The 19,506-nt window shown below is 37.9% G+C and overlaps 1 protein-coding gene across 8 annotated transcripts in view; it reads left to right on the forward strand.

The window, feature by feature from the left end:
- LOC138186276 (zinc finger protein 541) overlaps positions 1–19,506 on the forward strand; it is a 589,272-nt gene that overhangs the window by 489,955 nt on the left and 79,811 nt on the right. For all 8 annotated transcript variants that reach the window (XM_069125955.1, XM_069125954.1, XM_069125953.1 and 5 more), the window contains one exon: positions 6,970–7,263. In XM_069125955.1, the coding sequence (XP_068982056.1) occupies positions 6,970–7,263 (294 nt within the window). The remainder of the gene's footprint in view (positions 1–6,969; positions 7,264–19,506) is intronic.

Raw genomic sequence — 19,506 nt, forward strand, 5'->3', positions numbered from 1 at the left:
TGCCTCGGAAGGGAGTTACCAGAGGAAAGAAATTACAAGAATCTCGAACAGCGTCGAAGTAATAGGGCGTCCTGTTAAAATGAAAAATAATTATGCTCTTGTGAATGGGACTAAAAAGTAAAATATTCCCCGTTGCAGATGTTGAATCGATGTTTATTTGCTTCCACGTCATGAATATATTAATATGCTAGTGCTATCATTAATCACCGTGATTCATTATCGAGCACGTTATTAAATATATTAGATAATTAACATAATTGATTAAGCTGCATACCCATAAATGTTTGCACAACACTGTTAACTTGTGTACTTTTCTACATGCATATCACATAGTTGGAGAATTTATAAATGTTGTAATCTAATAATAATCGTTACGTTACGATCGGATTATATCTGGCTTTGGTATCGATCGAATTTCCCTTAAACGAAATTATTAATGGCAAAAAAGAATAAGACACGCAAGATATAATTCATTTATAGAAATATGTAATGATACATAACAATGTGATACGATTTGCAAATTGCCACGAGTTTCTTTGAAAGTTTTTCTACCGAAAGAAAATGTATTAATAATTCATGAAATTATAGTATGAACGAAATTTAACTACGCTTTTATAAAACATTGTAATTGCTTGGTGCATATGATTCTGACTATAATTCTATCCTAATCGCAAACGAACATACCTACAGGTAGGCTAAATCGGTACCAAATTCCCATCTAAACAAAGTTTAACGCTATCACGCAGAAAAAACTAGCACAGTGGCAGGTAAATCTAGAAAGAGAGAAAGGAGACGTAACGGTAAAGAGAATTGCATTGGCTATAGCGCAAAAAACGTGGTCGAATAATTAAAAGCTCGCCGCGTTTCCTTCACTCTGGAACAATTGAAATAAAAGAGCATCTCTGGTGGTTGCGGGACCGCGCGGAAGCAACACCGGAAACGAACAGAGGAAGCATCCGTGTATATGCTTATAAATAATAGAACGGAGACGCGAAAATATCATAAACAGTGGGAGGAAGGAAGACAGCCGCGCCCCGCAGAAAAGTGGGTCGTCTCTGAGAAAAGGCGGATGATAAACGAGCGTGGTAGCGACGTGAGAGATGGAGGGAGGCTGGCAGAAAAATAATGCGATTCTCGCGTGAGCACGATGGATTCTGAAATCGCGGACGCGCCAGCCGTGCCGTTGGAAAGTGTCGAACGAGGGTAGGAAGGAAGGAATTAAGGAGGGTGGCAAGATGATGCGAGACATCGTGGCCAATAATTGCAGCGAAAATTACTATGGCGTGCGGACGCGATGAAAGCCTTGGAATGGGCTTTTCATGCTTAAATGATGGATTCTTTGTTGAAGTAGGTATTTTTAAATATTGAAATTTCAACCTAAATTTGTAGCAACGTGATATTCTGAATCGAAATATCGAAAATGTTCTTGCACGAATATACAGACATTCAGATATCATTTAAAGAAACAGGTACGTAATTTGTGTGATTTTAAAATATAAATAATTCGAGATAGTTACATAAATTCATAATTATAAAATTCAAAGTTCGAGATAATTACATAAATAGAAAAATGTACAGTCATGAATTATTCGATATTTCTAATTTCATGAGTAACATACATATATCTCCTTAAATTGAATTCATAGAGATAACTTCTTATTTTATCAAAAGTATAATTAAGGAATACTATTGTATATTAAATTCAATTGTCTTCGTCTCTGGCGAGAATTGTTGCTATTTTCGCTCTTGTGAGTAATTTTACGAAATGTTGCCTGTAATTGTCAATGATACATCGCACAGGAAGATAGGAAGAAGGAAGTGTTCGTTCACACGTGGATAGAGAATATGGTGAACGAGCAGTAAGAACGAAGAAAGATGCAAGAGGGTGAAAACGAGTCCAAGTGGTGCCGTTCGTCGACATACTCCTATCGTCGGAAACGACGATTTGTCAAGGAAGCTCGTTCGTCCAACAAGAGATAACACCGAACTTTCAGAGGCGTTGTGAAGAACGAACATCCGTGAGCTAGTGGCTAACAAATGCGTTTCCCTCATGGACCGTGTCTGGAGCCACTTTGTTATGATTACAAATAGTCGTTTCCTCGGTGTACGTGCATCGCAAGTGTGATCTAGGTATAAAACGTGTCAAACTTTTGCGATGAAAATTGAAAAATTTCTAAGTTATAGAAGCAAGTCAATTTTTTAATAATTCCGTGTATAAGATGAAAAATTCTTACTTTAAGAAGGATAGAATTATTTTTGTAGAATTGCTGCTTAGAAATTTTCTGACAATTTTAAACACATCTTAAACTTTCCTTTAGGAATTGAGGAAAATTTTCAACGATGCTAAAAGACGTCGAAACACTTTACATTTTCTTTTTTTTTATTTCAAATTCTTCGTAATAATTGAACTAATTCTTGACTTTAAGTATTTTACTTAATTTTATAGAATTTATTAATCGTATTCTGATTTGAACAAACTATAAATAACTGTAAGCAGACAATTAAATAAATTCCACATATCGCTCTTTAATAATAATTCACTAATTTCACTCTCAATCTTACAATTTTTATTTTACTTTCTTAAAGCCTGCTAATGAAGCAGAATCTACGGTTTCAAGCTTTAAACAATCAAAATAGAAAAATCAAAGAAAAAATGATCCACGTGGTTTCAGCGCCAAAGTACCACGCTGAAAAGTAAGCGGCGTTAAAGATTCAAATTGAGGCGGGCTTTCGCGCTTCTAAAAGATTCATACGTAACGATCGCTTGAACGAGAACAATCGTGATCGTTCAGCAAATTTTTCCGACCCCCGCACGTGCATCGGTGTATTGAAATAACACAATATCATTGTGCCGCTTCGAAACATGCTCGAAATCAGAATCTCAAAAAGTCAATAGCGATCCAAAGCTCGGTAGAGGGCCGCTTTGTTTCTAACCATAAACGAGTTCCTGTGAAAGCCGTGTCTCTTTCCAACGCATTTATGCGGTTACAAAGTGTCCGATATTAATAATAAGCGAACGTACGCCAGCCGATTTTCGTTCCAAGCAGAAAATTAAGAGGATCGAAAACGTACGAATATATATTTAGAAGACAAACATTGTACGTTGCACACATATGCAATCTCACGCCTTTAATTCTTCATACGGTATAAAATACAGCGGAGAGCTCTGCGTTTTCTCCTAAATATTTAATTATAATTATTCGATATTCACTCGGCCACATTAGTTAACCGTGCGCGTTTCGTTTTATTTCGCCCTCTGTCGCTCACCCTCGCACCGCATGGGCAAGATTTAAAGCGAATTGATTGGGAAAGAATATGGTGGGTTTATTTTATGCACCTTTGTGAGAACGACGGATCAGTGAAAATTATTTCTGATTGACTTTTACATTCGTATATTCGTTTTATTGGTATTTTTTATTTTCTTTCGTTCTGTATAGCCACGTTAAGTTCCATGAGCTACTAGCGACGTGAAAGAATTAAAAGATACGATTATGTACATGTTACTATATAATTTAGAACATTTTAAGCGATTTAATAGTTTTCGTGTTGAAGTTCTTTTCAATTGTTTTATCAATATTATAAATGTTATAGTTATTTACTTCGAACGTTTTAATAAGAATTTTGCGTCTGTATGTTCCTGGATATCAGGTTAATCGTGAAATAAACGTATCTGAATTTGACTCAACCAAGCTGCAAACGATTACCAAAGAACGAATGCAGTAAATTCCTCGTTAAATATATTATCAAATTTTACAGCCATATTCGCAAGAAATTCCGCTGTATTAAAAAATATTCCTCAACATCGTGAAACAATTAATCGATTAAAAACACAATAAACAAAAGATACAATTCTGGAATTATTTTCCCAAACAAGGAAGGAAAAATAATTCCGCTAACATCATATACAAATTTACATAGTCGAATGCAACTTTTACGTACAGAGGAACAACAATTCACCGTGATTTGTTCGCGTAACGCAACAATAGCCAACGGACGTGGCAGCGAGGTAGCGTAAAATATCTTGCCCGATATATCGCTCTACCCTGTGTCAGCTCGGAGGGTGAGAAAAACGCGGTGGTGCCAGCGGAAAACAACCGGCTACTGATTACAGCGATGACAAATGGTAGCGTGGGAATTACGAAATGAAGGTTTAATAAGGTATGAGACGGATCGGGAACGTCCGCGCCGCCACATTCCCTGTGCTAATTAACAAATCCAATTTTAATCGACGCTCCAATTCGTGCTCGCCACCCCCTGTAGATGTCCCACGGTCCATGTTCGTCGCGCCCGGGTAAAAGTGATTAGCGGCTGCCTCCGTGGCGAAATTATTTCGCGTCAGCTGGATCCGAGCTGTTTTTTTCTTTCTTTCGGCTTTGGATTGGACACCGTGGTTGCCATAAAGTGCGAGGGTCGAAAGCTGTTTACGTAATAAAATAAGTATACGTACGCTTGTTTGTAGAGTATTGAAATTTGAATATGAACATTCAGCGATCCACACACTTTATTAGTTTATTTCTTTATGGTTTGACTGGAAATACGACTAAAGGGTAAAATAAAATTAATCGTTTCAATGGTTTTGGATACGAGTGTTCGAATAGTTTTAAACTTTAAAAAGTTTAACTTTGCGAGTGTTTTTTTAACCCTCGCCTAATAAATAAAATAGTTTCTCTTAAAATACAATAATTTATAGTTTTAAATCTTAAAATATCATTTAATTTCGTTATTCTTTTATTTTATTCCCCTTATGTAAATATACACTTCGCTGCTTGAAAGTAGAAAATATTCCCAACAATCTAATCGCAAATAAACATCGTCCACAAATTGAAAAATAATACGTCTGGCTCTCTATACGAAATTAACGTTGCGACTGGTCCTTACAAACAAGTCAGAATCAATGAAACCGCGTAACACAAATGCGCATATCCCGCACATATCTCTTGCTTGCCGTCAGTTGTCCGGAGATTTTTCGACTGGGTGCCGTCCGTAATAACCAAAACGCTCGCACAGGAACGAAGGGAGCATTGAATGGCCGGCCTTTCCGCGATCACACCCGAATAATTCAGGAAACCGAGTCCGAGGATCGTTCGGAAAGCGATGACACGAATGGCATGCCGGGCGTGTCCGTGGTAACCCAATGGGACCGGTCTCTTAATTAAAAATCGTGAAATCCGGCCCCCGTCGTGTCCCTTTGTTACCGCTCTCGTCATTCGTCGTTCCATCGAGTAGAATAAAAAAAAAAAAAAAAAAAAAAGAAATAGAAGAAAAAGAGAGAAAAGCAAAAAAGGTGAACGTACCGTCGTCTACGGTTTTTCCATGGTGTGTCGTCGAAAAACGATCAGCAGGCAGGACAACCACTGCTCGCATCCGCCATTCTTTCGTTGGTACGCGTCTACTCTGGCGCTCGCGCTCTTTTCCTCTATTTCTCTCTCTTTCTCTCTGTATTGCCCTTTTTTTATTGTCCTTCTTTCGTTCTTTTTTCCCCTCCCTCGCGTTCTTTTTTTTTTTCTGCATTTTATTGTACTTCATGCGGAACGTTCTATCCGAATTTATCGTCTGGATATTATTTCTTCTGAGTTTAGAATTGGAGGAGATAAATTACCGCGGCAGGAATCTGATAGTTTTGCGACAAACCCGAATCTTCGGATTTGAAAAATGCTCCCATTAAAGAAAGAAAAAGAAGGAACGGCTGCCCCCGTTTTTCTAGCAGTCGATCTAGAAAAATTCGTTGTACGTCAAATTTTTTTTTTTTATATTTCTCTCTATATCCAATAGTTCCAATGAAAACTTTTTCTAACACTAACATCTGCCGCAGTTTGTATAAAACTATACAAAATCCAATTACGGTTGTACGTTTTATTTTCCTGTTTTCTTTCTATATAACTCGATCCAAATAAAATAACGCGGTTCGCTTGCATCTTCCTTCATTGCACGTCGCCACGGGGTTCCGATCTGGAGAAATTGGCGGTAGTACGAACGCAGCTCACATACTACGAGATCTCCGACTATAAAACAATGCGTACAACTATACTGTACCATAGCACAGCTGCGACGTCCAGCATATGCGTTGGCTATCAGTTTCATTGTTCGCTTGGTGGCCACGTATCGTGCGTTTAGGTGTGTCCATGTGCGTAAACCAACCATATAGCGCACCGATATTATGGGGCGATTCTTTCGCAAATATTACGATGGTCGTTAACGTTCATGGCGAATGGAATTTCTTGAGAAGGGAAAAGCCCGCTTTTCTGTGTTATTCGTTCCATTCGATCGATAAAGATCGCGTTCGTTTAAAATTTGGTAATCGAGTAGCTGCGTGAAATTCCGACTCTTTGAATATCGTCCCGCTTTATACAGTGCAATGTATTTGAATTATATTTATAATCGAGGAATTCGAAAGACGTGAGAGAAAGAAGCTGAAAAAGCTAGAATTTCAATTAGATTTCTCGTCAGGTTATTTCTAAAGGATTTGCGAGCGTTTATGCGGAACGAAGTGAACTTCCTAGAGAAGATCGTTAAACACTGAAACGAAGTTGTCCATTTTGAGGTAGATTTTCAACCTAGCTTTAATTGATTAAGGTTTCTAGGTCATCGTCAAATTTTTTCTGTAGGATTATTCTTTCTCTGTTCTTCTCTGACTCGAAAAGTTTCACGAAATAAAAAAAATAATCCACGCTTTCTCGATTGTTTTATAAGTTCTGCAAATAATTATTTAAGATATTTCATATTTTTCCATTTATTTCTAGGCAATTGAAAGATATTGTTGAATTTCACACCAACGATTCACTAGCATTTTAGAGTAGAGATATTTCTGTACAGATATTAAAATCAATGCTAATTGAGTTTTTTCATAAACAACGTTTTTTTTGTATTTTTTTATAACTTTAAGATAAATAAAAGTTGAATAGTCGCCTGATTTGTCCGAGAAACACGAATAATTACTGATATCTCTGTTTCTTTTTCTATATTTTACAGAGTGCCACGTCTCCTGGTGCCAGTAACGACGGCCTCACAAAGCAACAATTAGAGCTTATTCAACAGATTATGCAGCAAACGCAACAGCAACAACAGCAACAAACATCCGCGCAACAGCCTCAGCAACAACGTAACAATTCGTCAACCACAGTCACAGCACAGATTCCAAAAACGCAAAAGCCGTCCGTCAAGTCCACGACTTCATCTGGAAACGTTTCGAATAACAGTGGAAGTTCGAATGCAACGAACAACGCAAGATCCAGCCCGAAACCCAAAGTCTGGAGTCACGTGCAGGTGAGTAAAATTTTGAAAAATTATCTTGCGTTCAATCATTTTACGTTAAATATTGACGCTATAGATATGAATCTCTATCTTGGCACAAAGCTAATTTCTTTCACTCTTTTCAATGTTTAAACAATTAGAAGAACGTATGTTGTTTAGAAAAACATCGACTGAAAGCTGAAAGAAAAACCTAGGCACAAAGTTTTAAAGGTTTCTCCGAAACTTCTTGTGTTTTTATTTATTTCTCAAAGAAACTTGCTCTCAAGATATTGCGTGTATGTATAAATGTGCGTTTATGAACAGAGTAAGAATTCCAAAGGAAATACCAAAGCAAGAAAATACAAGAAAAAATTCGCAGAAGAGTACAAAGATTTTAAATCTAAAATACATTATACACAATATAATAGTCGACGACAATACGCAATATACTCGTTGAAATTACTGTCTGGCCAGGACGTGACGCGCGACAAAGAAATATCTTGTTGACTATTACTTAATAGCAGTTGAACATTGTGACGTTGGAAAGTGCATACATTATTCGGGATATTTCGCGTCGGACGCAAAAGCATTTTAACGAGACAGCAGACGGTACGGTGCCTAATGATATATTTTGTCATTACAACTAATCAGCGTGACCCGTTAAAATGCCGATAGCCAGTGTTCAAATTATGGAAACGAGCATGTCCACGCGATTCGTTCTCTGCTAACTCTCGTTTTTTGGCTGCGATAATTTACCAATTTACATTAGCTGCCTTTTCAAACGGCCATGATAATTAATCTGTTATTCCCGCTCTCAGAAGTTGGTCGTTTCGATTTATTCGGTTAAATTCTCAGAGTTCTATTAACGCGAATCGGTATGATCCAGATAATCCAATTCTTTGATCAAATGGGCGAAAATGAACAGGTGAAAGGATTTTTTGTAGCAAATAAAATTAATGAGAACTTTCATTTATTAGATATTTATATTAATTTAGAAGTGAACGTGAAATTTAATGGGAATTTGAAGCTTTTTAGAAAGAGAGGTTTTTCATTGTTCTGGTTCAGGATTCAATTCGAAATAAGGTTATTATATGGGTAATTTCTGTGATGATGAATGCGAGATTTCGGGGATAAAAATCCACAAAGAGAGATTACGTGGAAGGTTTGGAATTGTTCCTCAGCGGTTTCGCTGATCACAACGTTAAATCGTGATTTTTCTGGGTTATCGCTGCAATTAATTATATTTTTCATGGCAAATTGCTAGCAAAAATTATAACGGACAGCGGGGAACATTTGCGAGTCTGCGTTAAATAAGATTTATTGGATTTCACGAACGCTGGAATAAGATAAGGAGATTATTGGCAAGCGTTGTTTTAGTATTCGTTTGGTTCCTTTTGTCATCACACCAATAATTGATTACAAAAGGATATTGTCTTGTCGTTAATAAAATTATGTGTAATTTGAGATATGGATTCTACGTACCGTAAATATAACTGGAAAAGTGGTTTCAAAGTTTCAGTCAATGACGTGTTTCGTATAAAAATAGTAACTGGCTATTGGGCTATTTCTGAGTGAACGTTTAATAATGAATCAGCAACAGAGGGATTTCGAGTAATCCTGTCTCATGCAAGTTAGTTTCGACTGGTCGCGTGAAACAAAAGCAATCACGATCCGTAACATCGGTACATTTCTCAATTGTTGATACAAGAAATACAATCGGCAAACAGCCACGTTGTTGCCACAAGGAATTCAGTTTCCAGCCACCTAAACATATCAGCCATGCGTCTTGCACGTTGACTTAATCGATCTAATAGTAGTTACTCGGTCCACCGTGGGGACAAATTGTTTACCGTTTGCTCCAATCTATGTATAAGAACAATAAACGCTAATCGCGATGCATTAGCAAGAATCAACATCCCTTGAGAAATCCCCGAGGTATCCTTTGCCTTTAATTTTTGTTAACACAATTTACACAGTTCTACACTGTTCACGTATTTACATATTTTGAGTAATTTCGATTTACTAGACGACTATTAATTCACGATCGAGATACGATCTTCGCAAATTTATGGAATATAAATATTACACGTAGGTATAAAAAAAAAGTTGCAGTATTCCTGTTTGACGCATTCGTTTAAAACGTTCTGGGTGTTAATATTTTTATTTTGAATGAAACCAACAACGCGAAGAACGATTAAATTTGCGTGATTATTACCGGGCTTGGAAATATAGAAATTTAAGAATATAACAGTTTAATTAAATTTAAATATACGTCGCCTATTTAAAATTTGTCGATTCTGTTTGAATGAACGTAAAAATGAATTTCATGTATACACCTTTGGAGAATATTCCAATGTTCCATTGAGAATACTGCGGCATTCAGATTCCTTTCTACCCTTTGGAAGATTTTAATTAAAATATAAAGAAGGCATGGACGTTACTAATAAGTATTATAACAAAGGAGAAGAATCAGTTGTCGAAGAGAACTCCTTCTATATTCTACAGTCTGCAACATCTACTATGCTGCGCCATATTCTACGTATAATTTGCATTCCTTCTCATTAAAAAATCCATTTTTCTTACTCTTTTAATATTTACGTCTGTTACATCGGTCGAAGCATTCGATTAACCAAAGGACGCATGCAAAGATCGCCTTTCGTTTACTATCAAAATGCCTACGTTCCCTGTTTTATCACGATCTTCGTATTTTGAACAAGGCAGAGGCCGTCCCAGCGGCATCGGAACCTTTACCGCCACCTAACTTCATTACGTTAATGGCATAATAACCATTGTGGCCGACGGAAGGGCTTACGCGCCGAAACGTCGACGTCCCTAAACAGAGCAAGAAGCGAATTCGCTCCGAAATCGATCGGTTCGCCATTAATATGTATGAGATCTTGGCCGATAGAACGACGAAGCTGGATGAACGCGTCCTCCGCCCCTTCCACCCCCTTTCATTGCAGAGTAGGAACGAAGAAATCGTTGGAATCGTCGTTGCCGTAGGAAGACGAGACGGGGACCTGCTCATAATTGGCTAGGAATTCGCGGGCCAACGAATTCTCACGGACTTTCGGTCTGCTTTCGTCGAGACAGGGAAACAATCGACACTGTCGGGATGCATTCGAGCTTTATTCCATTCCGCGAGATCAAAGGATGGTTCGTATTACTCTGGAGAGAAATACTTTCACCCAGCGGATCAATTCAGAACAGTTCTGACGACGAAGATATCGTGGATGGATTTTTACAGTTGTTTAAGGGAATTATTTTTCGAATGTTTGCTTAGAGGTTTGGTTTCTTTGTGGATAATTTTCGATTAGAGATTGTATTGTGATAGAGTTGTACTTTTTGGAAACATAGGATATTAAATGTAGGATATCCTGCGTGATGTTTGAAAATAAGCGGCTGGCTCTTGAAGGACTTACGCTACTTATTGGAAAGAATAAAAAGACTGCTTGATTAATGTAGTACTTAGAGTAAGGATTTTGTGAATTTTATCAAAGAGATCGTTTTTCAAACGTTTGATCGGAACTTTTCTATTTCATCTACTATGCACGAATAAAATAAGTTCATAAAGTATTTTCAGAAGATGCGACGGAACTAGATTCGATACCAAAAGTACGAACCTTGCTCAATTTTAAGAATCAATTCTAAATGAACATTTTCTATTCCTCTTGACAAATTCTATAAACCCGTAAAACCTTCCTCAATTCTCTCTCTATCGTATTTCGTAATTGATGACATAAAGCTAACCCAAGCCAGCAACGAATGACTTTTTCCATTGGAAACTTCGTTTCTCCAGCTGTCTAATCTTCATCGATCACGTCGCCACCATCAATTTCCATAGAAAAAAAAATATACCATATATACATATATATATTTCTGCTTTCTACGGACAAAATAAATCTCTGGCAGCGTTACGAAGCGCGAACTGATCGATCAACGTAAATTACACGAACGGTGCAATCGGTCCGCGTAGATGGAAAAACGCGCGCGGACCGATCGGCTGCTCCAATTCCGCCGGAAATAGCTGTGGCCGAGTCGAGGCAGTGATTTAAAGCGGCCAGTCTAAAACATTAGACCCGGCCAGGCAGGGAAAGTGAAAGAGTAAACACGACGGCCACAAATTGCACAGGTAACGACGTGTTCTTAGTCAGCGTTCTGGCAGGCGAACTTTTCGCTGCGAATAGCGTATTCCGTGTCTGTGCGTGCACAAATGCGAATAAGAGATGTATATGCGTTAGTATTCGATACCATCGCACACACTATGAGCAGCTTCCTCCGTGTAACAGCCGGCTACAGACTGCAGTCACGCAACGTTTCGAGCTTTACACGCTCGGTTTAACCAGCCCCCATTCACGGAACGTGTCAACGACAAATCCACGCGCGTTCCTTCTCGCGTCGTGATATCCTCTTTTGCCCATCTTTTTTTTTTTTTCCTCCTTTTCGTGACTCGCGTCACGAGCCCATCGCGTTCGGTTTCCGGAGTATCTCGCGCTGACGCTTTCGAATGAGTGGTACAGTTGCGCGAAGAGATACGGTGATATGGTCGTAAAAATAGTGTTGGGTGCTGACGTTGGGACGTCTAAAGGGGTCGAGGCATGTAATATAAAATATTTTGGAGATACGAGGATACGATTCCTTTTGTGCGATTAGACCATAGATAGAATTTTAGTCTCTAGGAAGAATAGAATTTTGTTCGAGATGAATCTATCCTAAAAACAAACAGGTTATAAGTATGATAGGAATTTCATGATTTTCTCTAGTGACTAGTATCCGTTCGTATAATCGAAATTCAGAAAAATATTCTGATCGATCAAATTTGATACGATTCTAGAAAATCGCTAAATTACATCGACGAAAGATTCAGAATTTACAGCGTTTATGAATGCTGGCAATAATAATTGTAAAACTATATGGATTGATCAACTTCTCCAAATGAACGCTACGACACAAATTCTCGAAACGCAACAGTATTACTTCAAATACACTTTATTCAAATTCTAAAGTCGTTGGTAAAATTTCTTCGTTAGAAATTTCAAAAATGTCATTTCACTCTACCCTCGATCTGCACCATATATTCTCTTCTCTCGCATATTTCACGCCTCGGATCTGGAATATCAAACCACAGGATTCGTTGAAGGAACTGTTCGAGCAGATCACGGATTCGAATTTTCTAAATCCGTTCCGTGTTGTACAAGGCGCGGGCTGGCAATTTTCTGACACAATTCGAAGCACAATGACCCGCGCGACCGAGAAGAGAGAAGGAAACGAGATCGAATCGGCAAGGATTTGCAATCACAAGTAACCCGCTCCGACGGCTTTTCCCCCTATTCGAATTCCAAAAGCACCTGCCCCGACTCTTTTCAATCGCGCCGCGGACGGCACAGCTGCGAACCTAACTCTTGGACGTCGACGAATATTAATAAAGAACCGGGATTGAGCGGAGGGAACTGTCGCTCGAAAATTATTCTATCGATAGCTCGTCGTTGCCCGACGAACGAACCGAGAGGGCTGGCTCCTCGATTATCTTAAATCGTTTCCCTGGTGAGGCCTCCAGTTCGTCGATCTCCAATCGATACGAGGCAATAACAGTTACAAGACTCGAATGACGACCGATTTACTCCTCCATTTCGACTCAGACCTTCTTCCAACGTGTCGACAGTGTTGGGATATATTCGTTGGATTTACGGCGTAATGTGATGCTGCAGGGGATTAGTTTCTATAGATGGGTCTGTAGAGAAACAAAAAGAGGATTTTTCATAGAAATTGTTTCAATTAGTAACGATAATGAAATTTAAATTGCGAATTAATTTCGTGTGATTTTTTCGATCAGGCTTGAGTAGGATTGGATGGAAATGATATTTCTTAAAGATAAAGTGAAAGAAATGAAACGATAAGAATATAATATCTTATTTTCTTCTATTTTTCTTTCGTGTAACACCATTAGCTTCGTTGGTATAATTAATTATATTTTAAAACAGAACTTCAAATATAAATTATCAGCTAGATTGTAAACCGTATTAGTTTAAGTAGATCGCTCTTTCTGCAACGTATCGAATGTGAAGTAACAAGAAGAATTCAATTCGATACTTTTGAATTGGAAATATTTCGACAATTCCGCTATATATATATACTTAGGAATTTACTTTGATCAGATAGACCAGACCAGTCTCATCTTCCTATCGAATCTATGCTATTTAAAGTTAAAGAGAAAAGTCACGATCCAGTAGAAAAGGAATTTTGGCTTTGACTTTCGTCCAACTTCGTTACGACGAAGCACTGTCTTATCACTGTCCAACACTGTCTTATTACGAAAGAAGATACCCGAAGCATTATTAAAAAAAACAAGCAAACTTTCTATTTATTATTACCAATGCTAAAATATCAAACTTCATTTTTTTTATTACTTTATATTAAATATTCTGGAATTAAAAAATTACTAAACTACTCAAACTAAAATTTCATTTGATTACCTACTTCCTCGTCAATTTTCACTCCCCTTCAATAAAGATTACGCTTACTTGAAGCAATCTTGTTCCAACGAACGCTCTCCCTCCAAATAACCTCATTGCTAAATGCATCTCGAATTCTCCAAACACCTGCATCGCGTGTTTCATCAAAAACCAAACCAACATTCTTCCTCATCCCTCGCGTTTTCCCATTTGGGTCCAAATTCGCGGCACAGTGCAACCTCACGTGTACAATTCTCTGCTCAACCGCTGGAACCGAACAGTTAGCGGTAAAACTCGAACAACGAAAATTCGTCGAAACTACCACATAGAAAGGTGTTCGATATTAACCAGCGACAGCGGTGGAAAATTGTATGTCGAAAGGAAACACAGGAGTAGCGATGAAAAGGGAGGATAGAGAAAGGGCGAGATGAAGAGACGAGACGCAAGCTGACGATCGTTCGGTTGCATTAATATGTATGCACTCTGGTCGGCCATCGTTGTGGATAGATCAGAAGCTGCACAAAGTTTCACCGGCGGATAGAAGCGCCAGTAATAATAATAAATATTTCCGGATTGCGCGATAGAGGCGCGTTTCGCGGACGTGCGCACGAATAAACTCGTGAAACAAATTGGCGACACGATCGAGAGCCAACCTCGGATCGCCGTTTCACCTAACCGGCTATAAGATAGAGTTTGTAACGAGAGTATGGATTAAATTAATATGATCTGGTACGCGCTCTTGGATACGCCCTCGCATAGTAATGAAGGGATCGAGAGGATTCGGTCCGTTCGTTGGACGGCTTTATCTTTATGCAGCTGGTCCACGGAGATTCGTATTTACGGGTTTCGACGCTTTCGTCTCGCTGCTTCTGACTTACCGGACCAAACTGGTTAGCGCATTCAAATGCATTTCCGTGCTCTTGTTGCTTTGCAGTTAGAGGAAAATGGAAAAGAAAAATGTGAAATTCTATTTTTCGTTAAAATCTTAATTTATGTTAAAAATTTTCGTAATGGTAGACCTTGCCGATGGTGGTAATTATTTTTTCCTTTTTTTCTTTCTTTTGGTCATCTAAATAATAGAGAGTAAACGTTTATCTGTATCCTATATATGCTGAGTATTACGTATTTGCAATGTACTATTTATTTTTCATATAATCGGATTTCTCGTGTTTCATTTTTTTGTTTTTTAAACATGGATTCGTTTATTTTCATTTGATTAGATTGATTTCTTAATAACAGTGATAGCGATACGATTAAAGAATGTTCTGTAAAAAGATAGGTAATGCAACGAAATTATTACACGAAGGAAATTTCGAAGAGAAATCATTATGATATATTTCCCAGAGGACGTAGATACTTCTCCGATATTACAGAAGAAATTTTCCAAAATTGTAATACAGAGCTTCTCGTTCTTTGATACGTTCTCTAAGAACACTTTTATGTTTTGATATCTGTCTAAATTCTCAATTTATAGAACGTTGTGATTCAATTGTGATTTAAACGAAGATCTCTTGCTCAATAGGAAGCTGAACTTGCAATTAGAATTACTGAATTATATTCAGAAAAGTAAAACATAATGGAAGATATAAAATCTTGGATCCCACTGAGAGAAAAGAACGTATATTATATATATCCCGCACGTTTCCCCGCAAATAGTCAAAAACAGTTAAACGTACATAGCTATAAAGCACGCTTTCTGTGATATAAGAGGAGTTTATTCAGCGGAAAGAGAGCAGTCAGCTGCGAAAACGTACGTTTTACGAGTTAGTACAACGCTATAGTATGTAAAAATTCCGAGAAAATTGTCAAGTCGTAGCGGACGTCGATGTACACCAATTTTTGCGAACGCGTGTTCATTTTTGTGCTACCATATTACCTCTGCTTTGTTGCAAAAGAAAAATTACGTTGAATATTTTCCTAAAACAATAATAGAATCTTTCTTTCAACGTGCTTTGAATGGAATACTTGTATATATTATTTATGCATTTTTATTCTCTGTACATAATATTATTTATTTATTTACATTGTTACATCTATCTCGTTGATCAAATATTTATTAAAATCTATGCAACGATATTGACAAAGTAACGATATGGAAAACGGTTAAATTTTGTGTTGTTCTTCTTAATAATATGGTAACTTTATTTTTTAGCGAGAAAATTATTTCTATGATTTCCTATTGATTATAAGAAGTTGCGTTTCATATATCTGACCTTTGAAACAGAACATTTTGTGATCGGGCAAGCAAGGAGAAATTATTCACGTTCTACATTCTGAAATTCTATATATGTATTTAGCGAACAGTTTTAGCACGTTTCCGTTGCAATTACGGCCCCTTTCGTTGATCAAAATGTATCGAATTTACTCGCATATCGGCAAGAGAGAGATGTAATTTCAATCTGAAGTTGAAATAATGCCAGAGCGCACGGTTAAAATGATACTTGGAGTAGATTGTAAATTTATACACGCGAAACTTTCAGGTTCAACTTTTGCAAATGTTGTTTCAATGAGCTACGTTTAGCGTAGCTACTGCGTGTTTTGTTTCGCATGTTACTATTATAGGATATTACAACTTCAGAGAAACAAAATTACGAAGCTTTCCAAATATTTATATAAAATAAATTATGTTTAAAAAAGCGGCGAAATCATGCAACGCATACGATTCTCGACGAATCGCCGGTATCTATTCGCTACTGTTGAATCGTTTGAAAAGTTGCTATCAAAATTCCAGAAAAATTTGTACATATTGTATCTTTACGTGTATGCATTGGCTGCAAAAGGTTAATTCAACCTGCGTTTCTATCGATCGGCCATTCAAAAGGGCGAGCAGTTCGATTCGCTGAAATGATACGAACAGCGTCATGGAAATAAAACGAGTAATTGCAAGGAAGACGTGGCAACAGTAAAGAAAGAAGAATATTGACATAAAGAAATCGAAAAGAAGGAGCAAGAAATGACTAAAAGAAATATAACGAAAGAAGGAAGAAGGAAGAAATGACTAAAAGAAATATAACGAAAGAAGGAAGGAGGAAGAAAGTACCAAAAAGCAGAACCAAAACGAAACAATAGAGCAAAGTGTGAAAAGAGAGAGAGAGAGAGAAAGAGAAAGAGAGACGACAAAAGCAGAGACGACGAGGAAGAAAACGGTGAGAGAGAGACGAGGAAATTGAGAGCGCACTCGAGTTTACCGGCCAGCAAATGGGCTGGTATATGTTCGCACGGTAATGGGAAAGGCAACAGATGCGAACGCTGGCTGTTTCGCGATGAAACTATCGTGTCGTATAAAAGGGCGCGAGAGGCTGGCAGAGGTTAGCCTGCAACCGACGACATAAACTTACGATAGTGCAAACGACCGCGACACACCGGAACTGCTCCTATTCCCCTTCCGTTTCGTTCTATTCTGTCGGGGACGCGTTACCGAACTATGTTCCTTGTTTCTCTGCGAATCTAACGACTCGATCGTAATTCTTATTCGTTCTCGAGACTTCGCTTTTAAATGATCGTAATGCCTCTGCTCTGTTTTTACATGACCGTAATCATTACACTCTCTATATAGTCGATTCCAATCCATTCGACGTGTTACGAAGAATATTCGAGTTTTGAGATTTTTGCTACTGTGCTACGTTTTGCGGATCTAAGTTATCTATTTATTCGTATTATATCTATTATTGGCTATTATTTATTATACCTAATATCTATTATGTCATATTAGTTTACAACTATGCATCGTCCACCGTGTTTAGATAGAAGAAAATATCCGACCAGCACCTGCTTATAGTTCGCTGGGTCTACATATTTTAATTGTAAGATTATGGTTAAGTCGAACTGTTTTAAATTTATTATTTTTAATTATTCTTTCGATTTCTTTTCTTTTTCTTTAACATTTTTATATATGTACTGGTTACCATAGTGCAAACTGATATTATTGATCTTCGTATTAAAGCCCACGCGTTACTTAATAACTGTCCATGCATCACAATCCTAACGACACACGACTATGATCTTATAAATAGCTTGGAAACTCTAGCGAAACTTCTGAAGGAATTTCCGAAAATAGTTCGTGTCATTGCGTTCGCTCTAAATCCGACCGGACGAAGCAAAGCGTCTGCCAAGTGTTCGCTAATATCTGAGGGTTTTTCGTGTCGCGACAATTTCATCCACTCAACGAAACACGACTTTATCAAGAATTTTCTCTTCGTTATTTAGAAAAGAAACAGAATTCAATACGTAAAATTTCGGATTCCAGAATTCAAGGAGACAAAATAATTTTAATCAAATACTTTAATGGTACTTCTTTTTTCAAAGACACAAATTCTAAAATATACAAAATTATCCATGATAAAATTAAGAACATAATTCATAGCCTGCTATACTTTCGGATATACATCTGAATATCGTCGCATAAGCAAAATTTAACGTCAACCGAGACTTCAAATGTTCAACGTCTAAAATAATTGAATAAAAGAAACACGTATACGAGATTGTTTCTGCTTTACTAAAAATCAAAATTAATTTTACAAACAACGTCTGTATAATTTTAGCAACTAGCTCTTAATGGACCATGGGGCAACTTAAGATATTGATTCGGTTTATCGACAATCTCTAATTGCAAAAATATACCAAATATAATTTCAAGATTTCGGAAATCCAGAATCTCTCAACTTTTACCTGAAAATTTTGTCCAAACTCTAAATGACAGATATTTTATAAATCGAAGCATAACGCTCTTCGGAAATAAAGAAAAAGTTGTGAGACGACTTCTAGATAATCTGCACGCGTAAAATCTTAGCTACGTTTCCCGAAGGGAACAACCAATAATAAAATTGACCACTTACAGCGACGTGCCTCGTGTGCGTGATTAAAAATTCAAACTGTCTCGACGACCGGAAGTAAAAGCCATCGTTCCCTTTAAATAACCCACTATTCTCGGAACGAGTAGCGACAAAAACGGGTCGCATCGCAGGGGTACGTAAAGGGGTATTTTGCTTGCCTCCAACGATGAGGAAGATGTGAAACCTGGCTAACCCGAAACTCCTTCGGTTCACGTAGACGCGTACAACGTATCTTCTCACACTTAGATCCGGTCGGACCAGTGTCACATGCACCCCGTTAGACGAAAGAATTTCTCCGCTTCGTCCACCCCTAAAAAGAAGAAGAAGACCCCCGATGAATCTGGAAGGACCCCCAGCAAGTTTTATCGCGTCCTTTTCTCTCCAACGAGAGAAAGGACCCCCCTTGGACCGGATAGTGGCCAATGAAAGATTTCTATCTTGATTTCGCCGAGGAAAAATCTTGATTTCCGACCAATAGCGTGTCTGTCTTTCTACCTCGAAGCGTTCTGAGTACGTTGGACCGTCAGATGGCCTTGAAAAATGTCAAGCACGTGCGTTTTCTTTCCCGATTTTTATTACTCAACGATGACGAACTCGAAAGTCTGGACCAACAGCTGCTCGTCTTCTCCTTCTTTTACTATTTTCTTCTTTTTCTCGCGTGAAATTTCTTTTCATTTTTCGTATTGCTATCTTTCTTTGATCGTCGGTAGTTCGTTGTTTCTAGTTAATAGTAGTACGTTGAAGACTTTAAAGGGATGACCTAGCTTCCTGGTCGCTTCCCTCCGCGATTCATCGCGGTGACTTAAATTTAAAAACCGAAACGTACATGCTACTAACCCTTCAGAACTGTTCTTCCTCTTTGTCGATGGTGGATGGCCACTTTTTCTAGGTCACGGAGGACCGTTAGTATTCAGACGAGGTCCTCGGCGATGAACATGTATCTCGAATCGTTTCGTTTCTCCGTTTGTACGTCCGCCCGCTGAATTTCCATC

This window comes from Bombus flavifrons, chromosome 13, assembly GCF_040668555.2.
Source record: "Bombus flavifrons isolate JBK064 chromosome 13, iyBomFlav1_principal, whole genome shotgun sequence".
In the NCBI taxonomy this organism is placed as follows: Eukaryota; Metazoa; Arthropoda; class Insecta; order Hymenoptera; family Apidae; genus Bombus; species Bombus flavifrons.